The sequence below is a fragment of the Palaemon carinicauda genome, chromosome 10, assembly GCF_036898095.1.
Source record: "Palaemon carinicauda isolate YSFRI2023 chromosome 10, ASM3689809v2, whole genome shotgun sequence".
In the NCBI taxonomy this organism is placed as follows: Eukaryota; Metazoa; Arthropoda; class Malacostraca; order Decapoda; family Palaemonidae; genus Palaemon; species Palaemon carinicauda.
The window spans coordinates 64,124,219-64,145,423 of NC_090734.1; the positions used below are offsets into that span (position 1 = coordinate 64,124,219).

The following is a 21,205-nucleotide window of genomic DNA, read 5'->3' on the forward strand; positions in this document are numbered from 1 at the left end:
TTGTTGTTGTCGTTGGGATGTTGGTGAAGAAACGAAGGATAATGATGATGATGATGTAGATGGAAGAAGAGCTATATCTTCTACAACCATATAATCATTTTCGTCTACTTCATTTCTTGAAGCAACGGTGAATCTTGTCATTTTTATTTCTCTTTCTTCTTTTTCTTTTTTCCCTCCAGTTGTTTTAGGTAGTTTTTGTTTTTGTTGTGGTGGTGGTGGTGGTGGTGGCGGCGGTGTAAAAAATGAAACGCGAGGAGAAAAGCAGGGGGATAAAGGAGGGGTTGGCGTACACAAAGAAGGGGAACGAGATTTAAAAGAAAGAGTCTTACGATTATGGTCTGCTTGATTCATATCAACATAAAACACAGAAGAAGTTTTATGTGGGAATATAGGATTATTATTGGATGGAAAGGTTGAAAATTTTTTCGGGGAATCAGAAACAGCAACGGGGGGGATACAACAATCATTGTGGATGGGAGAGGGTGGAGTTGATGATTGTTGGGTCTCCAATATATTTATTATAGATGATGTGCTAGTTTTCTTCGGACGTTCTTTTATAGGTCCTTTACTGACCAAAAATCTGGATTTTGGATAATTAACCAAAAATAAAATAATTGTAGCAAACATTAATATTGCTTGTACCATCAAACACAACAAACAGAGATAAAAAATATTTTTTATCTAGAGAGGATAGCCTGTAATATCATTGGTTTTGCTTTCTAAATAATTATAATTGTTGCTGTTCCAAACATTTTCATTACATAATATTATTGGTATCAATTTTGTATTGCATGATGATCATTCAAATGGGTCAATATTAAAAAAAGATGATTTATTTTTTTCTTCTGTAACAATTAGATATTGGTTCTTAGAAAAATTTCCTTCTTTCGTTTTATATAATTTAAATTGACGATCCTCCCCTTTAATTTTGGTGGGGATTTGAACAAAAAAGAGAATCATGGTATTATTAACTCTTCGAACAAATGTCTTAGAAAATGTATAATATAATAAAAATTGATCTGGGTTTGGAAATGATACGGGGCTATAATGTTTCCTTATGTTGGTTTTTCCGCTCATATGAAGTAAAAACTTTTTCATTTCCACGACAGGTAAAAAAAGTGAAGATATGTGTCCATTCATCATAATGTTCACTTCGTTGATAAGTTGATATACACGAGTGATTGTTTGTTGAATAGAAAAATATAACATATTTGCATCTTTATATATTGTTAAATTTGAACAAAGTAGTTCTAAAAGGGCAGTAATTCTATTTATGCTATCAAGTATCAACAACTGCTGAAATTCTGAAAATGATTTAGAAAATAAAATATGTCCAGGATAATTTGGAAATTCCACCCACCCCTTTTCTTTGTTTGATTGTTTTATATAATCATATTTTTCATAATGATTGAAAATTAGAGTTTTATCATCGCCATCATCAAACTCGCGATTAACAACATCTGAGCCATTAACAGTTATTATTAAATTATTCAAATTATTAATTTGCTGTTCGATTTGGGAATATGTTATAAAAGAGTTGCTTAATTTATCTTGACATTTTTCTAGATTACTTTTTACGATATCGGTTAATCTAGCAACCTAGTTATTAATATTATTATTATTGTATGGTATTATTAAGAAGTAACCATTATCATCGATAAAAGTTACATTTCCTATATACTGGAAATTTTTATAATTTTCTTCGATATATTCTAGATAATTGTGATCTTGCTGTTTATTATCATCGTGACACGTATTTAATACAATGTTATTTGATAATAATAACATGAATAGTATAAAGGCATGGTCTAATATTCCTTTTCTTTCAGACATTTTTTATGTAATAATGTATTAATGTTTCAATTTTTTAATAACCTAAAATTTCAAAATATCATTTTCAAAAAATTAATAATGAATGAATGATATTAATTTTCATTAGAAAATAACTGCCACAATCGCCAGCCAAAACTCTTATACTATGCATGTATGAACGAATCAATATGGAATGAGGCACTGTATCAACTTATCTATTTATATTATTCTGATATTAAATAACTAGCAAAAATATATATAGACAAAAAAGCGTAGTTATCTATTCAACAATACTAAATAAGACATATACACATTTATATATATTCAAAAAAAATTCCAATTTATTTTATAAAGATAAAGATACTACTTTTATTACAAGTAGTGATTTTGATTTGTGATATAATTAATTATGTCAACTTTTTTGTTTTTAAATGCTTCATATGTAGTTGTAATTTTTTCAATTAATTTTTTTAATAACAGAAAATTTTCCTGTTTGACCTTTTCATTGTTCATAAAATATAATTTAAATAATTCAAACAAAAATTGTAATAATATTGTGGTATGACAATGTTCTGTTTCATTTTCATTATCATTTTCAATTTTTGTAATTGTGTTGGTGGTGAAATAAAAAAATTTGTTCATATTTTGAGCTTTTAAAATTATTTCCATGAAATTACAAGCATTAACTAAAAATAACAGTTTCGTGTCAGTTGAAATATTTTGTTGAGGGTTTTTAAAAAAACCATCAAATTTATCAAAAATATAATCTTTATCCTTTTTCTCAAAAAAGTTAATATTATTATTATTATTGATTATAGAAACTAGTTTTTCCTTTTGATTAATATTCAGAAAACATTCGCAAATAAAATTACATATTTTTATTAGTTGGTCGGGAGGATTAGAATTGTAGATGTCTTTGAAGTTATTGTAATATTCTTCGCTTTTATCAGTCTAAAATCCTTCTTTTTTAAAAGGTTCAATCATATAACGCTCAATATCATATAAAACATCCTTTGCTCGTCCCTTTTCTTTTGAATTCATATTTTTTTAATTTAGAGCGGAAAACTACCAAGATGTTTTTTTGTATTAATAGTTGTCAACCCGCTTACTTATATAACATTTTATATTATATTGAAACATATTTATATTTATATGTATAAACAGTATATATGGCAATGAATAGATAAATTCAAAGATTTGTGGTTATCAGGATAATTTATTTAAGCCTCTAAAACACGTTGATACAAATATTTAAATAAAACAAAAATAATTAATATACAATAAATATAGGAAATATAAAAATGTCAAAAAATAGGACGAATAATGATGAAAAGTAAGGTTGTAATAGTACACACAAATAAAAAGTTTGACATGTTCAATTCTATCTTTTCCCCGGTAATACTATTACATTTGACACAAGTTGCTCTTTTCATATAATCAATAATCAGTTCTTTGTCCATTTCAGGTTGATTAGAGGACACTGTTATAAGATTTTGGGAGTGTTTACATTTTACACATTTCAAAGTATAATACACACGATATCTTGTTCCACCAACGAATATTGACCGACAAACATCGACAAATAAAATTAATTTACTATCAAAATTTACAGCTGCAACATTACAGGATTGGAAACTCATATCAACAAAACTTAGTATATCATTATTTTTTACTAAATCTAATAAATGTTTATTATGCTGTTTTCTGTCGTGATTTAAAAACCTTTCAAAACTAAGATCAACTGCAATATAAATGGTGGCCAAAGAATTGAGAACCTTTTCAAAATCTTCTTTACATTTTTCTGTCGCGTTATTTTTTTGGGTAACAGAAAAGTCCGCTTGCTTAATATTTTGGCTCATTTTTTTTCTTGCATTATGAGTACAATGGCAGAATACTACTACTACTAGGGTTAACTGATGCCAAGTTCTAAAATCTGTGTTACATGTTTTTTATTTATATATTACTATTATTTAAAAAAAATAGTTACCAATTTATTTCTTATGAAATATATTGTATCTATTTTATGAATAACCATTACAAAAAATAATTTGAGAATTAAAATGTTTTCTTATAAATGAAATAAATAGTCAATATTATTTTAAGGTGAAGGGTAAAAATTATTAATGGTCATGGAAAAAATTTTGTTAAAAATATCATCATTTTGTAATTCATTGAGTTTTATAAATCCACAGCGTCGATTTTTATAATGATTCCATGAGTTCATTATTTGACGTTCGATTGGTATAATATCCTCCTCCCCATTATCATTATCGTCATTTTTGCTCGTTATATTACTTTTTGTATTTTTGTTATAGGGCGGGCATTTCTTTTTTTCTTCTGTGTGTTGATATTTTTCGTTGTTATTGCTTGTATATTTTTCCTTTTTGATAATTGTATTACTTTCTTCACAAAGTTTTCTTTTTTTGCTTTCTTGTATGTAATTGTAATTATACCGTTCGAAAGATCTATCTGTTGTTAAACTTAAAGCTTTGTCTAACATACAATATGCTGGGTGCTTATCCATATAAATCTGAGAGGCATATCGTACTCTAGTTAAAGCCACAAAATATAAATTCCGCAATAAATCCCAATGAGAATTCGTTTCTAAATCAATACCTACTTTGTGTTTTAAAGTTTTTCCTTGTACACTATGCGTTGTTAAAGCATAACCGAGTGTTATAGGAAATTGTTTGATGATTAAATAACCCGCCCCTTTTTTGGTGTTTATTTTTCAAATATTGCGTTTCAAATGAATGTCTATTTAATTTGACAATGCTTTGATAATTATCTTCGTCATTTTTATCATTATTATTATTATTATTATTATTATTACCAACCTCATCTATTTTTTTTACTATAATGGCATTTACGTCATTAGTTTCATTGGTTAAAATTTTACATACTTTTAAAGACATTCCCTTTACAAGTCCACTAGATAAAATATTTGCCCGGCAAATACATATAGTTCCCTTTCTTATTTCTAACACTGAATCAATACATATATTTGTGTATACATCATAAGTCTGGGGAATTCCTTCATCTATTATCGCTGGAATTTTATATATCATACCTTCTCCTTCCTTTTCTAGTCTGTAAACATTCTCTTCGTGTCTTTTTTTATTTGTGGCCACGATTAATACTTTTCTTGTGTCGGGGCATAATTTGTAGTCACTTAATGTTCCACCAATTTTTATATTTTCCTTAAAATAATGTATTTTATTTATTAGTGTCATTTTGTCTGTGCAGTTTTCATTTTCTAAAATATCACTAAAGCGTGTGATAAATTCTTTAAAAATACTTTCGTTGTGGCTCGCAAATCTTTGTTGGGTTTTTAGGCAATGTACATTTACTTGGTTGTGTTTTCCCCAATCAACATCATAACAACTCTTTAATTTCAATTCTGGTGATACGGGGGTAATTGATTTTTGTCATAAAATAATATATATATAGTTTGATTTATGGGAAACGCACAATTAATGAGGCGAACGCTAGACTAGTTATTTAAGAGCCTTCGTCTATTAAAACAACATATATATGATCATTCTTAAAATTGTGCTTATAATATTGCATTAGGCGTTTTGGATGAACGACTTCAATTATATTTGATATCAACTTATCGAGTGAAGAATTTTTAAGGTTACTTCTTATTTCTTTTCAGTAATTTTCCAATTTTTTGGCCATATTTTCATCAATTTTAAAATTGCCGATGCCCAAAATATCAAAACAAAAGGATTTAATAGCTTGATTAATTGTAATTCCCCTTTGTTGCAGCGCTATGTAATTATTTGGTGCTACAACTTTTAAATTTATCTTGTATCGGAGACCATTTCCATAAAATTGACAAAAAGCATTAATGTTATTTTGCAAAAAAGATTTTCCCGTTCCCTGAAGTCCATGACACGAATATATTGTTAATTCATTAAATAGATTATTACATACCTCATTATTATTATTATTATTATTATTATTATTATTTGAAATTTTTAATGCAATGTTATCCAGTGCCTGTATAAATAGGTCGTAAAAACATATTTGATACTTGTACATGATACTTTTACATTTGTTTATAATTCTCAATTCATTACAACCCAAATCCTTTATAATTTCTTCAAGTGAATTATATTTATTAGTTTCATATAATTGTAAAATTAACGTTTCAAATATACATTGCATTATTATCAATAATAGATAACACAACTATCAAAAATGAAATTAGTTTTAAAATTATATAAATAAATATAATTATATATATATATATATATATATATATATATATATATATATATATATATATATATATATGTATATATATATATATATATATATATATATATATATATATATATATATATATATATATATATATATATATATATATATATATATATATATATATATATATATACATATATATATATCTATATATATATATATATATATATATATATATATATATATATATATATATATATAAATATAATTATATATTTCAAGTCAAATTAACTTATTCGTGTGTTTTTATGTTTTTTTTGTTCATAAAAATCACTAGGAGAAATAGTATATTTTTCTAATAAGACATTAAAGTACTTTCCATCTGTTAGAACATAAATGATACCATGGATACCACTACCCATAGGAAATGTTGTTAAAACACCAAAATATGTATATATATTATAACGTTTAGTTTGAAAAACACATATATATCTTTCATAAATATCATTTCTATCGTAACTATAATAGTATACTCTATCAATAAATACAGGGTGTATCTTTAATGTTAAGATATTAAAGTTGTTATGTGGAAAGGAGTCATTACTCTTCAAATTACTACCATTATTATTATTATTATTATTATTATTATTATCCGGGAGAATAAATTCTTTTAAATAAAATGATTGATACCACAACATCATCTTTAGTTTTTCTTGTTTTGTTTTACTCATTTCTATGCGAAATATAATGTTTTCTTGATCTAACCAATGATATTCAGAAATAATATCTTCTTTGTTGATGGAATTAAAGTATTTTTTATCATAAGTTAATATTATTTCTCCAAAATAATCATTTTGTGGGGTGGTGTATAATAAAAAAAACCTCCGCAATATAGTATTTTATTTTTGTAATTTAAATTAAAAACAAATCTAAGTTTATTAACTTCGTTATTTTGGAAAAATTCAATTTCATTAATATTATCGAATAATAATTCAAGTGATAATTCATGATAATACCAATGTATTCTTTCACTCCAAGGAATAGCAATTTTTATTTTGGCTACATTATTGAATGATCCTATATACTTGGCACCTTTAAAATTTTTTTTAAAATTATCCTTAAATTCATCTGTATTCATTTTTTTTTATACTAAAAAAATATGGCAGATGGAAAGGTAAACAATGATTTACAAGAACTTGATTTGAAAAATATGGATATAATAGATCTAATTAATAATTACAATTTTGGTGAAGAATTAGACAATGAAAATTTTCAGTCTTTTGAAAACCAGATGCTGAGTAATTCAAATATTGATGGTCAAAATTTAGATAATGAAAATTTTCAGTTTTTTGAAAACCAGATGCTGTGTAATTCAAATATTGATGGTCAAAATTTAGATAATGAAAATTTTCTGTTTTTTGAAAACCAGATGATGGATAATTCAAATATTGACGGTCAAATTTTGGATGAGATGTTGTTATTACCGATTTATAATAATGATGATGTTGATAGTGATATTATTATCAATAACAAAAACGTGGAAATTGTAACGGATACGACAGAAAACGACGGAGAAATAAATCAGCAATCAAAACTTCAACTATTAGAGGGGAAGGACATGAAAATTAATTTAACTCCACCACAATCAACACCCAAAATCATTAGAGGTAAAGATATGAAAATAATGCAAGAACTTTTTAAAAATGAAAACAATTTACCAAATTTCCCCCCGACACCTAATGATGATGCTGCTGCCAATGAAAGTAGCACCTCAAACTCCAACAATGTCCCCAGTCCCAGTCCCAGTCCCAGCCCCGGTAGTAGTAGTAGTAGTATTAATAATAGTGGTGGTGGTAGTAGTAGTAGTAGTAGTAATGACAACTTTGAATCATATGAGCAACCACCTCTTATATATAAAGAACAAAAAAACAATATAAAATATCAAATTATGCAAACACTTCATGGCAATAAAAGTAAAAACATTAAGAGAAACAATAATGAAGATAATTTACAAAATAAATATTCATTTCAACAACTGAATAAAAATAAATTACATTTGGAGGAGAATGTATCAACTGCCCCTTCTATTTCTCAAAAAGAAGGAGATGAAATGAATTCATCTTTATATGTAAAATCTTGACAGCAACAACTATTACCACCACCACCACCACAGAAACAAAAACTCATACAACCCACACAAATGACCAAACAACCAAGATTAATAGTAAAAAGAAGATTTGATGATGAAAATAACGAGGATATTGTATATCATTCGAATAAGAAGAAACCCAAAAGTGATTCAGTTAAAAGTAATCAATTATATATTGCAAAAAAATCTATGACTGATGATAGTAGTAGTAGTAGTAGTAGTAGTAGTAGTAGTAGTAGTAGTAGTAGTAGTAATCAACAAAGATATTTTTATCCTAATCATGACAACAATTACATTGCTTTATCATCACCAAAAAATAATCGTCCTAAAAGTGGTGGAACCGAATATTATCTATTGAATAGATCAACAACAAAACACTCCCCCACAATTATCTAGTTTATAGGTAGTTTTTTTTAATTAAACATATAAGAATATTTTCTCTTTGGGAAAAAATAAGAAATAACATTTTCACATTATTTTTTTATTAATAATAATATGATACATGAATTATTACAGATAACAACAATGACTTTATTTAATAACATAAACATTTTTGAAACAACTATACATACCCCAAATACCATAAATAAAAAAGAAAAAATGAAACAATTAAAGGAACCTAAACAATAGAACTCTTCTTTCTTCTTGTATAATACTTTTTGTGATGATTATTGTTATCCTGATCACTGTTATTAAAATAATCATTTTTACATAGAATTTTATTATTTTGTGTTTTTGTGTTTTTCTTATGACAAAGTCCTTTTAAACATTCTTGTTGTGCTTTGCGGCAAGGACATTTTAATGTTAAACATATACTTTGACATTTACAACCATTAAATATTGTCCCTTCTTTGTGTTGTACAACGGTCCTTAAAGGCATTGATAATTTTTTAGAAAATGGAAGAGGAGGAGGAGGAGTAGTAGTAGTATTATTAATCTTCATAGTAACATTTGTATTTTCTATTATTCTTTCCATATTCTCACAATTTCCAATTGTTGAGGGTGAAAATGAATTTTTAATTATAATTTTCTTATTCAATGAAGCAATTCTATACTTATTTACATCTGGTAAATATTCAACAATTTTTCCTAACATATTATGGAAATTCATTTTATGAACTTTATCAACTTTAGGTATATGAATTTTAACAATTGTCCCTGGGCCATATATTTCTAGATTATTACTATTCTCGCCTAGTTTAACGGCGTGTTTCATGTTGATGGATATTTGTTTTCTCAAAATTCCTAGCTGCTTTGAATTATCAGAAATCCGATTTGACTCCTGAGGCGCGTCTATTTCTTCTTCTTCTTCTTCGTTAATAAATTGCTCTTGTTGTTGTTGTTGTTGTTCTTCTTCTTCTTCTTCTTCTTCTTCTTCTTCTTCATTAATTCCTAATGAAATAGGAGGGTTTTGTCCAAATACTGCAAAATACGGAGAATATCCAATTGTACGATTTAAAGCATTATTTTTTTGCATTTGTACAAACGGCAGGCCCTTTGCCCAATTTATGTTTTGATTATCTGCTATCCAACATCGCATCATTTGCTCTATGTCTTGATTGGATCTTTCAACCGATCCTTGAGATTCGGGGTGTCTGGGTCTTCCTTTAACAATGTTAATGTTGGGCCATAATTTATTTAGTTTATCATTGAAGTTAAATTCGCGTCCATTATCTGTTTGTAAAATTTTTGGACAACCAATGGCTGTGAAGATATCTATCAAAATATCTACAACAGACGTTACATCTTTATTAACAAATGGCCGCAGAATGCAGAACTTTGTCAAATGGTCTTGATAATTTAGAATATATCTAAATTCACAAACATTTATTGTTGACATGTCAATTAAATCAACCTGGCCCCTCTCACCAAAACCATTTGATATGATTGGATGAATTTGGTTATTGTTTTTAGAAGAAATATTTGACCTTTTCTTCAAACAATTATTGCAAAGAGAAATAAATAAATGGACTTGATATGAAGAAATATTAATTATGCTATTTGTTTTAAGGTTATGTAGTGTTCTTTTTTCGCCCCCATATCCACAATTCATAAGAGACTTGAAAATAGTATCCCATATTTCTTCTACTGGAATAAGATATGAAGAAGTAGTAGGGTAACGACAGTTGCCCGACTTTTTTTTAATCAACCTCTCTTTGCCTGTGATAACTCCGGTTTTATAGTTCCGCAACAGATAATAAGACATGGCTGGTTTTGTATGATGATTCAATTCGCTTTCTTTAATTATACTTATATATTTATCTAATACTTCATTGTTTACCATTGATCTAGATATTATTTGTTTTGTGTTAGAATTTCTGGTTTCTTTTCCCCTCCACGAATACTTTTCTTCTAGCTTCTTGTAGAATATTTTCTTTTTTTCTTCATAATCAGTTGGCATGTTGGTTACTTATCAATTTTTTCCGTCTTCAACATTCCAATGCGCATCAGGTACCTAAAAGAAAATTATATTTATATATATATATAATCATATAAAAGCAGACTGAATATTCATTAATATATATCATACTTGTTTTAGAATTTATATCGCATTTCCCGAAATAATGTTTAACCGAAGAAAAAATAATAATAGTGTCATCATCAAAAAATATTTGAATGATATGGTAATAAAATCTGAGGATTCACCGAAAAAAAGGATATTTTTCAATAAGAAGACTAAGAGAAATACAAACACATATTTTTGAAAGAACCTTGAATGAATTATATGAATATTCCAAAGAAAAATTGGTGACTATGACCAATTCCCCCAACCGCAATTTAAATTTTTTTTAAATTACACGATAATATTACTAAAATGAAATTTCGATCAATAGAGGTTAATTGTAGATTGATATCTCATTATGATTGAGCAAAAACTAATATAAGTGAAAATGCATCATCAAATACAAACCTGAATAGAATAAGTAATATCAAATTTAAAGGGGACCTTCAGATATTGATTGAAAATTTACTAAATAGATGCCTAGGTGATATTTTGAGCGTTACTGATTTTCACAAAAGTACAATAAGAATGAATTATGCCTCTGCGTATGTCCCGCTTGGTTGTAGGGATTATTGTACATTTCCATGTAAAGATATAGAAAAAAAAATAATCGAATCTGATACAAACGTTTCCAATCTATTCTTATCACACAGTAATAATTTGAAAAATTCACTTCAAACAAAAGATACAAGTATATGTTTCTTTAAAAGGCAACCCATTGGAAAAACATTTATTCCTTTTATAAATAGAAATAACAAGGAAAAAAACAAAGAAAGGGTAACCAAGGATAAAACTAACAGTGGTATTGATGATGATGCTGATGAATACGATTTTTATTCTAGCAACCAACAAAATGATCTATCATATGAATATTTTAGTCAAGATATAAACCGAGAAAACGATTATATATTTGATAATTGCTATGTTAAAGCTACTAAAAATATGAAGGAAGATTTAGAAGCGTCAATTTTAGGAATATATAATCCTGAAGCTTTTAATATAAACGAAAATTTTTTAACTAGTATAGGTAATAAATCGTGTACGGCACTTTTGGATTTTCAGTTAGAAAAAATTGGCATCAGCCATACCGGATTTAATTTATATCTAAATCTAAGAAATGTAAATTGCGCGCCAATCTTTTATACAAATATTACTAGTGAAAATCTATTACCTTTGGTTGATGAATATCTCATAAATGAAGTTGAAAATAAACCAGAATATTAAAAATATTTAATTGATAATAATATTGTCAAAAAAATTAATATTTGTAATTGGGAGCCTAAGAATGAAATTGAATCAAGCGACGACGAGAAGGAAATATCATCAAGCGACGAGGAAAAGGAAATATCATCAAGATTTTGTATTGATGATGATGATGATGATGATGATGAAGAAGAAGAAGAAGTTTACAGTCAACCAAAAAAGCGAAAGACCCAATAAAAGAAACCTCATTATTATTAATCAATCGTCAGTATTATTATCATTTCATCATTAAATTAAATGAATTAGTTCCAGTTCGATGAGGGATACACATAATTGTTGAACTAATAAAACTACATAGATTATCACGCAATTGGTTTTCAGGTGATATTTTTATTAAATAATTCTTTACATTCTCAAATGTATAATTCTGTAATACATTGCAAGGAAATTTCATTCCTTGGCGGTTAATTGGATTATATCGATTATCCGTTAAAATGCCCATAAGATGAATAAGAATGAGTGTTGCATTAATGTCTGGATTATTTTTTCGATTTTTATATATAATAAATTACTAAGATTAATAATACTAGTGATGTGTCCTAACCATTTATCAACATTTCTTATATCTGTTGAATATACCAAATATAATTGTTTATTATTGCTAATTATTCTACATACATCAAATAACCACATTGGTATACCAGGAAAAACTGGATGGTTGATAATTAATCCATATCTTTGAATACCATCACTTAGCATATAACTAACATAAAATTTACTTTTTCTACAATCAATGAAATGGGCTATAATTGAAAACATATTAATATCTGTTATGAAAATGTTATCATATTTATATTTGGAAACAAGAATTGTTTCAATAAGAATATTATCATCGATTAGATATGTATGTATATATTTATTAATCAGAGCATTTTTATTATCAATGTTTCCTTCGTTTAATGCTTTGTAATACATTTTAGAAATGAATTCATATAATAAACCATTTTTATTATCATATCTAGAGGACTTTCTAGTGATATTTTTATGGCCCTGGTTTCTTTTTCGTTTTTTGTTTTCAAGATATATATCCATATCTAAATGTGGATATATATATTGATGATTTGCATTCTTATCATCATTTAAGAAAATTTCAGTATCATTATCAATATTTATAGAATCATTTTTACTGGCTTTTATAATGGTATGGCTTTGATCAAATTGAGATTGAATTTGAGCATGTTGAAGAGTTTTCCACACAATGGCTGATATATCCGTGCCGGGCTCATATAATTCCATTTTATCTATTATTTATTTATGTATGTTTGTTTAAAGAATAATATTAATTCCAAAAGAGTTTGTTTGTTTATTTATTGCTTTTATTTTTTTTGGTAAAGTTGGTGTGCGATTGTGATGTTTTTCTAATATCATTATTATTATATTTATTACTCATATATATAAATTATGTTATTCTGTATCATTATTTATTATTTCAATTACATTTTTTTCAACATATAAGTACTTTTCAAAAGCTCTCATATCGTCTGTGTAAATGATGCTTCCAAATAAAGATGGTTCTTGTTTTGGTGATTGAAACGAAAAATTTGCTATTATATACACATATATATCTTTAGCAATATCTATGTCATAAATTTTTCCAACGAATTTTAATAATTCATTATTTTTCTTTGAAAAGTAATAAAGTGTATTTATTGTAGATTTATTAATTTTTAAGTTGGGGCGGGTTGTATTATTACTGCAAAGATTGGTTATAGGTTGCTTTGTAGTGTACTTTACGGAGAAGATATTTGGATGATTATTTATATTATCAAACAAGGGACCAAGTAAATTATATAATTTGTCAATAGTATCGACACACGGAGCAAAACTTTTAAATGTTACTGTTTTATTTTGTTCTGAATTCACATTTATTGAATTTTTTAATTATTAAAAAAATGAAACTATATGATGATTCTTTGATTCAAATTCCTATAAATAATATAGACACTAATTTGATTAAAAACTATCTTAAGAACAACCCAAATATAAAGGAATATAAAAAAAAGTTTTATTGTCGATGGTACCGAAAAATTAAATCTAGAAAGAGGAAAAAATATGTAAAAAATATGGAAAAAGAAAATAAAAATGCCTTCATTTATGCTGGTAATCCTATGGCAAATTATAAATCAAATAAAAATAACCCTGATCAACGATTTTTTTGTTTGTGTGAAAATAGATTTTGGGAAAATAAATTGTATCATGACTTAAAAAAAAAACAATTTCCAAAATTGGTTACTTACAAAGATTTACTAAGTAATCATTATTGTCTGAATACATTTTCCAAGGAAGAATATGATTTATGTGATAATTTATCGGCGGTCGAGATAATAATAGATAATAAAAACGGAGAATTAATGGTCGACAATTCAAATACTTTATGCCATGTTTGGCAACCAAATTTTGTTAATAATGTGTCTGTAATATTGCAAGATTTTTTATATTTGTGTTCGGTTTGTCTTGTGTTCAATATAAAATCAATATTTATCCCGAAATCCCACATAAAAACCTTTTAAATGAATGTCAGTATTGTAGAAGAAAAATTATAGATATTGAAAAATAACTAAATGATTTTTTATTTGCTACCCAACGTACTGCCGCTATGAAGTTTAGTGTAATCATAATTGTATAATAATAATAATAATAATAATAATAATAATAATAATAATAATAATAATAATAATAATAATATTCAGAAAATAAACCAATTCCATACAATTCACCCCAAGTTTTTTTTTTTATTTTTCATATTTAGAAAATATCGAAACAACACATCAACTTTACAAAAAAATGAATATAAAACAAAAGGATAATAATTTATTAAATAATATATTGTCAAAAATTCAAAAACCTTATTATTACCTTCCAAGGTTTACTTATGATTCTAGGGAGTTAAAATTTTTGTGTAGGCATTTAGATAAGGAAATATTAAACAGCACGAGTTTATCACCATATCATGGACAAAGAAATCCTCTATTGAAAACATCTACACATTCAAATATTTTTTGATATATGATAGACAACATAAATCGTGTTTTACAGGAGTCGGGTGATATTAGACCATTCGAATCATATTACGATAAACTTAAATATAATCCAATTGAAGAGATTTATGAGGCCTTGTGTTTTATTTATTACTTAGATGCTCATGAAAATTATATCAATGATACAAAAGAATTTAATTGTGTAGTGGAAAATTATTCAACGGATGATAAAAAAACATTTTCCGGTAGTAGAACGGAATGTTTAATTAAAACATTAGATTTAGATTGGTGGAATAAAACAAGAAAAAAAGCTAAGATTTTTTCTATAGACACAGAAAAAAAGAAACACGTTGGCAATATATATAAACTGTTTAATGGATTAATAGATCTTATCATGCTGCATAACTCTTATGATCAAAATTTGTGGGATTTCAGCAGTGATGCATATGGTGACATAAAAGAGAAAAAGGCTGTAATTATTGAAGCCATATATGCTGGCCTTATAACTAACAACGACGCTACTCAAATTTCACAAATTCTTGCAAGCGAATTATCGCTATATTCATCCCCAAATAAAGTATCTGCACTTATTTACATAACTATTTTTCCATATAAGATTTTGTATTTTAGTTATATAAGATCGTCGAAATTTACTTAAAAATGAAAATGTCTAATATTTTATTTGAGCAATCACAATTTTCATTCTTGGTGTAGTAATTATTTTTAGACACAATTTGACAATACATTGGTAAATAATCTGGCCAAATTATAAAATCATCATTTCGAATTTTATTGCCTAATTCTAGTACAAATTTTAAACACAAACATAAAATATTCAAAGTTTTATTTATTTCAGTATGTTTTTGTAATTCTTTGCGGAATATGATAGGAATCTGATATTTCATAAAATCTAAGTGCGAGATAACATTTAAACACGTGTTTTCAAGAGTTGGAAAATAATAATGTTTTTGATTCTCATTTATCATATTAAATATCTTATCTCTATCAATAATACCCTTTGGATATGCTAGAATTATCATTTTAAAAATTTCTATATCTTTCGTAAAAAATATGAAATGAAAATATGAATATCTCAATCTAAAAATGATTTGACTATAGATAAAAAGATAATAAATTTTTTCTTTAATTCGTAGTCTAATAATTAATAAAATATCATTATTTGAAATGTGGAGACCGTAAAGTCTATCTATATTCTTAATTTCTAATGACATTTTAACTTAAAAATTATAATCTGATAATTTCAACTCCTTTTTTATCCAATTATCACATCCATAGTAAGGTAAAACAGTATAAAATGACGTGGTCTCTTTTTTTTTCGATGGGAGTAGTCATGATACACCTTTCATGTGTTAGGGGCATAACATACTTATTATATTTTGAAAATTCACTAGCCGTAAAAGGTAAAGATCGAGGGGATGTACTATTCAAGTCATTAAAATAATCCTTTAAGAAATGTTCCATATCGATGGTTGTTTCTATTCCCGGAACAAATGATTTAAAATTTAGATGACCGCTATGCATTTTGTTAATATATAAAATTTTGATCACTTTATGAAATTTTACCAAATAATAATTTCAAAACACAAAGAAATTATCTTTTGAATAAATACGCATGCATATATATATATATAATATTAATATTTTTTAGTATAAATATTAATATTATTATTATTAACAGTGTAATTATTCAATTGTTTAAGAATTTTTTCAAAATATTGTTGTTTGGTAGTAAATGGAAAAAAAGTGTGATAGAGTATGAATAATATGTTAAAATTTATCACCTTTAATAAAAAAAATGATAAAACGTAGGTTGAAATGAAATAAATTCAAGAGTTAGTCACATTGAAAATATGACTAATAATAATAATTGAATATTCCAGGGGACAAATGTGGAATATAAAAAACCTACCAACCCACCCACCCCTAACCCCCTTTATCCACCCATTCTCGGCCCCTCTAAACAATAAAAAGAGTGGTCATTAAAGCTAGTTGGTTAGTACAACACGCCGCAGTCATGGTTGAGGACGAAAATCAACTCTTTATAGATATGTTTATGAAAACCGTTACAACCAACGACAAAGTTGTAAACCCGGTTTTAGATAGTAACTGTATCTTTAATCTTTTAAAAATTCTTTATCCAGCAGCAACCGAAACTACTTTAAGTTTGTTAAAAGAAAACGGACTCATGGAAATATTATCAAATATATCACCATTTTCATCGTTTTCATATAAAAATATAGGACTTTGTCTCGTTCCAATTTATGAAAAAGATAACATTAATAAAGAATATATGAAATCAATCCAGAAGGATTTTTCGAACTTTACGATTAAAACTATCCCACAATCTCAAAACGAACACAATCAAATAGATGAATGGGCTAAATCTTGTGGGTGGGTTTATCAAAATAACAACAATAAAAACAATTAAAAATTTGTTGGAAATATCGAAAATCAAACTAGAATTTATTTTATGACAAAGTCAAAATATTTTGGTGAATGGGTATATAAATTTAAAAAGTTTGATACTGAATCGTGAGATTTTTATGTCGAACCTGATAAAACAAGGAAAATACCCATGATGAAAAAATGTGGGATAACACCCATTAAAAATTACGCTGATACATTTGGTAGTCTTACTTGTAATGTTTACGAGTTCCCCTATAAAAATAATGATATGAGTATGATAGTTATTTTACCAGATAAGATTTGTTATAAACATGAATTATTAAATCAAGTGATTAATAATTATAATAAAAACGGTATTCATGAAAAACTGAAGAAAATGAAACAAAAAATAAAGTTTACGCATATATTTATGCCAAAATTTCATATTAATAACAGCTTTACACTAAATGACACTTTTGTAGGAATACCAAAATTAGCTCCTTTAGTACAAAATGCTGATTTGCGAGGAATTTTACAAGAAAAAGAGAAGACGCGGTGGTTACAGCCCGTTAATACCGTTATTATTGAAACTTGTGTTTAAATTAATAATAATGAAAATGGAACTGAAATGAACGCACAAGCAAATGCTTGCTATATGGATGGTGGACCGGATTATTATTTGCCTTTAAATTTGAATAAACCCTTTGTTTATAGTATTCACGATAATAATTCTGGAAGAATAGGTATTTTGGGAATTTTCACATAAATAAAAAAAAATATTTGGGATATTTTCCCTAGCTTTTATATTTATAGTATTACTAATATTTATAAGTGTGCGCCGATATTTGCACAAATTCCTTACAATGTTTGAAGCCCGCCTCGTTCAAAGCAGCATTCTCAATAAAGCCACCAATGCCATCAAGGAATTGTTAAATGAGGCGACTTGGATTTGTACAGAATCTGGTATTCAACTACAGGCCATGGATACAAGCCACGTTTCTCTGGTATCTCTTAATCTACACGCCGAAGGTTTTGATAAATACAAATGCGAACGCGATCTAGTTATGGGAATAAACATCTCCGTTATGTCCAAAATATTAAAGTGTGCTACGGATGATGACGATGTAACAATTAAGGCCCAAGACAATGCGGACACGATCACATTTATCTTTGAATCTCGCAGTCAACAAAAAAAATCTAAGTATGTAATGAAATTAATGAATTTAGATCAAGAATATTTAAATATTCCTGATATTGACCACAATTGCACAATTAGAATGCCATCAAATGAATTTTCCCTTATCTGTAGAGATCTTAGTCAATTTGGTGATTCCATAGACATAACTTGCATTAAAGATAGTGTGAAATTTTCAACAGCCGGTGATATTGGCACCGCAAATATAAAATTTACAAAAACGTCTAGTGAAGATAACAAGGAAAGGACCGTAAAAGTTGAGGCGCAAAAACCCATCAAGATGACCTTTTCGTGTAGATACCTTAATTTGTTTACCAATGCTACTGCTTTTTCTCCTAGGGTATCTCTTTTCATGTCCCCTAATGTGCCTATGGTTGTGGAATATAGTATTGAAGATGTTGGCAACATTCGCTATTTTTTGGCCCCAAAAATAGAGGGAGAGAATAATAGCTAAATAATATTTTTTGTAAATTGCTTTAACAACTGTTATTCGTTCTTATCACACTGTATTAATGTGGTTATGTTTTGTATAAGTGTTTGTCCAGTAAATTTATTTGTATACTAATAACAATTTTATTAAAGTATTTCTATATATAGATAATTAAGTTTTAAATATGGAATAATTTAGTTTTCCTATATTTATTCCATATTTTGTTTTTTATTAATTTTATTGAATTTATAAGAAGAGACACCTGGAACTATGAGAAACGAGAAAGTAAGAAATAATTAATAATTGCAAGCAAATAAAGATAGATCAATCTAGAAAAAAAAATGAGCATATTGGGGTGCTATGACCAAGACCAAAAAAGTGATGATATAGTAGAGATATTTAATGATTATTATCCAAACAATATCTTTACTCATCCAAATTTTAAGCAAATTTACGAAAAAAAAGAAAACGCCGTTGCAGAAGAATATCACGTTCACCAAAAAATACTTTTTCAGTGTATAAATCAAATGTCTTATAATCAAATGTCTTATAAAAAAGAATTGCTACCCAATAAACAAAAAAATTTTTTATCATACGAACGTTTTAAAATATTATCAGAAGAAATAGACCGGTTGTATGGATATATAGATGGTGTTGTTAATCAAAATCAATATTATCCATGTAGAACATACATAAGAGCTGATAAAAAACAGCAATATATGCCATTGTATATTGAGTTTGTAGATAAAATTGGACCCCCCAATAATATTCCCGATAAAATGTTTATAACTAATAATTTTGAAACGTTTTTTTATAATGCACTATTTAGAATTTTTTCTTTTGAACTCTATGATTTTTTAAAGAAATATGATGATATTGATGTAAATAAATATTTTCCGATGATGACGAGGGATTTACAAGTGAAACTTCAGACGAAGGATATAATAGCCATGAAATGAGAAATGAAGGAGGGGGGGTTATATAACAGAAGAAAAAAATAAATGTATTAGGGGGGGGGGAAAGAGAGGGAACCATTATTCAAATATCATCATGAATTAGATATTTTAAACGCCAAAATTCAATAAATGTTTATACAGAGAAAAAGAACGTCATTACAATACCAGTGAAAATAAATAAAAAGGTATTATGACAACCCTTGAAACTGACGGATATCATATTTTCAATTATTATCATGAAAAATTTGCCGATTGTATGAAAATAAATATAATAGTTGATAATAAAACCAATTTAGTATATATAAAAATAAACGAATTATGAAAAAAAACAAGAATCCTTTTATTTTATATTAATTCCCTTTTATTTATTATCTGCCATCTGCCGATTATAAATTGGCACAAGATATGGTACTAATTGACTCTACAAGTAATAGCTTTTATCAGACAAAATAATAATTGTAAACACAAAAAAATTGCAAAGAGTATTTAGAAATACAGTATCCTCCTCACAATTAAATTAAAAAAAAAATAAAGAATATGAATTATAATAAAAGACAAGAAAAAATCAATCGCACATATTATATTTACATATACAAAAAAAAAAGATAATTATATTTGCCACGTAATAGCAGTAACATATAGATAGGGGCAGTTAGGCTATATATTTTGTTTTGTACTCTCTATAATATTTCTGATAAAAATGTTTATAAAGAAGAATTTTATAATGTTTTATTTTAAAATGCACTATTTAGAATATTTTGTTAAGAAATCTATGATATGATTTAAAAAAAAAATGATGATATTGATGTAAATAAATATCTTTCGATTTCTATGAAACGAAAATTATATTAGGCTAATGTTATTTGATTTAATTAAATCCAAGTATAAAAGGGGAAAGTATTTGCCGAAGCTAACCATTTGTTGTTCTAGGGATGGATTTAGCCAACATTAATAATAATGAGGACGAGGGATTCGCAAGTGAAACTTCAGACGAAGGATATATTAGCGATGAAATAACAGAAGAACTTGAAATGGATGATGATAAATATAATAGGCACAGAATGAAAATGGAAAAGATTTTGGTGGAAATACGGGAACGATTATTCCAACATCAGCCAAAAAAATAATAATAAACGCTTGACTTTTTAGCAACGAAATTCATAAAAGAAATGTTTGTTTTATATTTAAACAATAGATAAATTGTTCACAGTTATCATCTTTTTATTTATTACCATAAAAAATTAACCGAGTGTATAAAAATAAATGATAAACATCTATATAAAAATATACATAAAAGTTGA

General features: G+C 26.7%; 1 protein-coding gene across 1 annotated transcript; it reads left to right on the forward strand.

Moving 5' to 3' along the window:
• Positions 1-18,186: 18,186 nt before the first annotated feature.
• Positions 18,187-18,972, forward strand: LOC137648405 (proliferating cell nuclear antigen-like). Its single transcript, XM_068381328.1, has one exon. It carries the CDS (start codon positions 18,187-18,189, stop codon positions 18,970-18,972), a length of 786 nt encoding a protein of 261 aa, XP_068237429.1.
• The last annotated feature ends 2,233 nt before the right edge of the window (positions 18,973-21,205 follow it).

What these genes read in the sequence shown, in the direction of transcription:
- LOC137648405 (XM_068381328.1), top strand. Translation starts at nt 18,187, where the DNA reads ATGTTTGAAGCCCGCCTCGTTCAAAGCAGCATTCTCAATAAAGCCACC.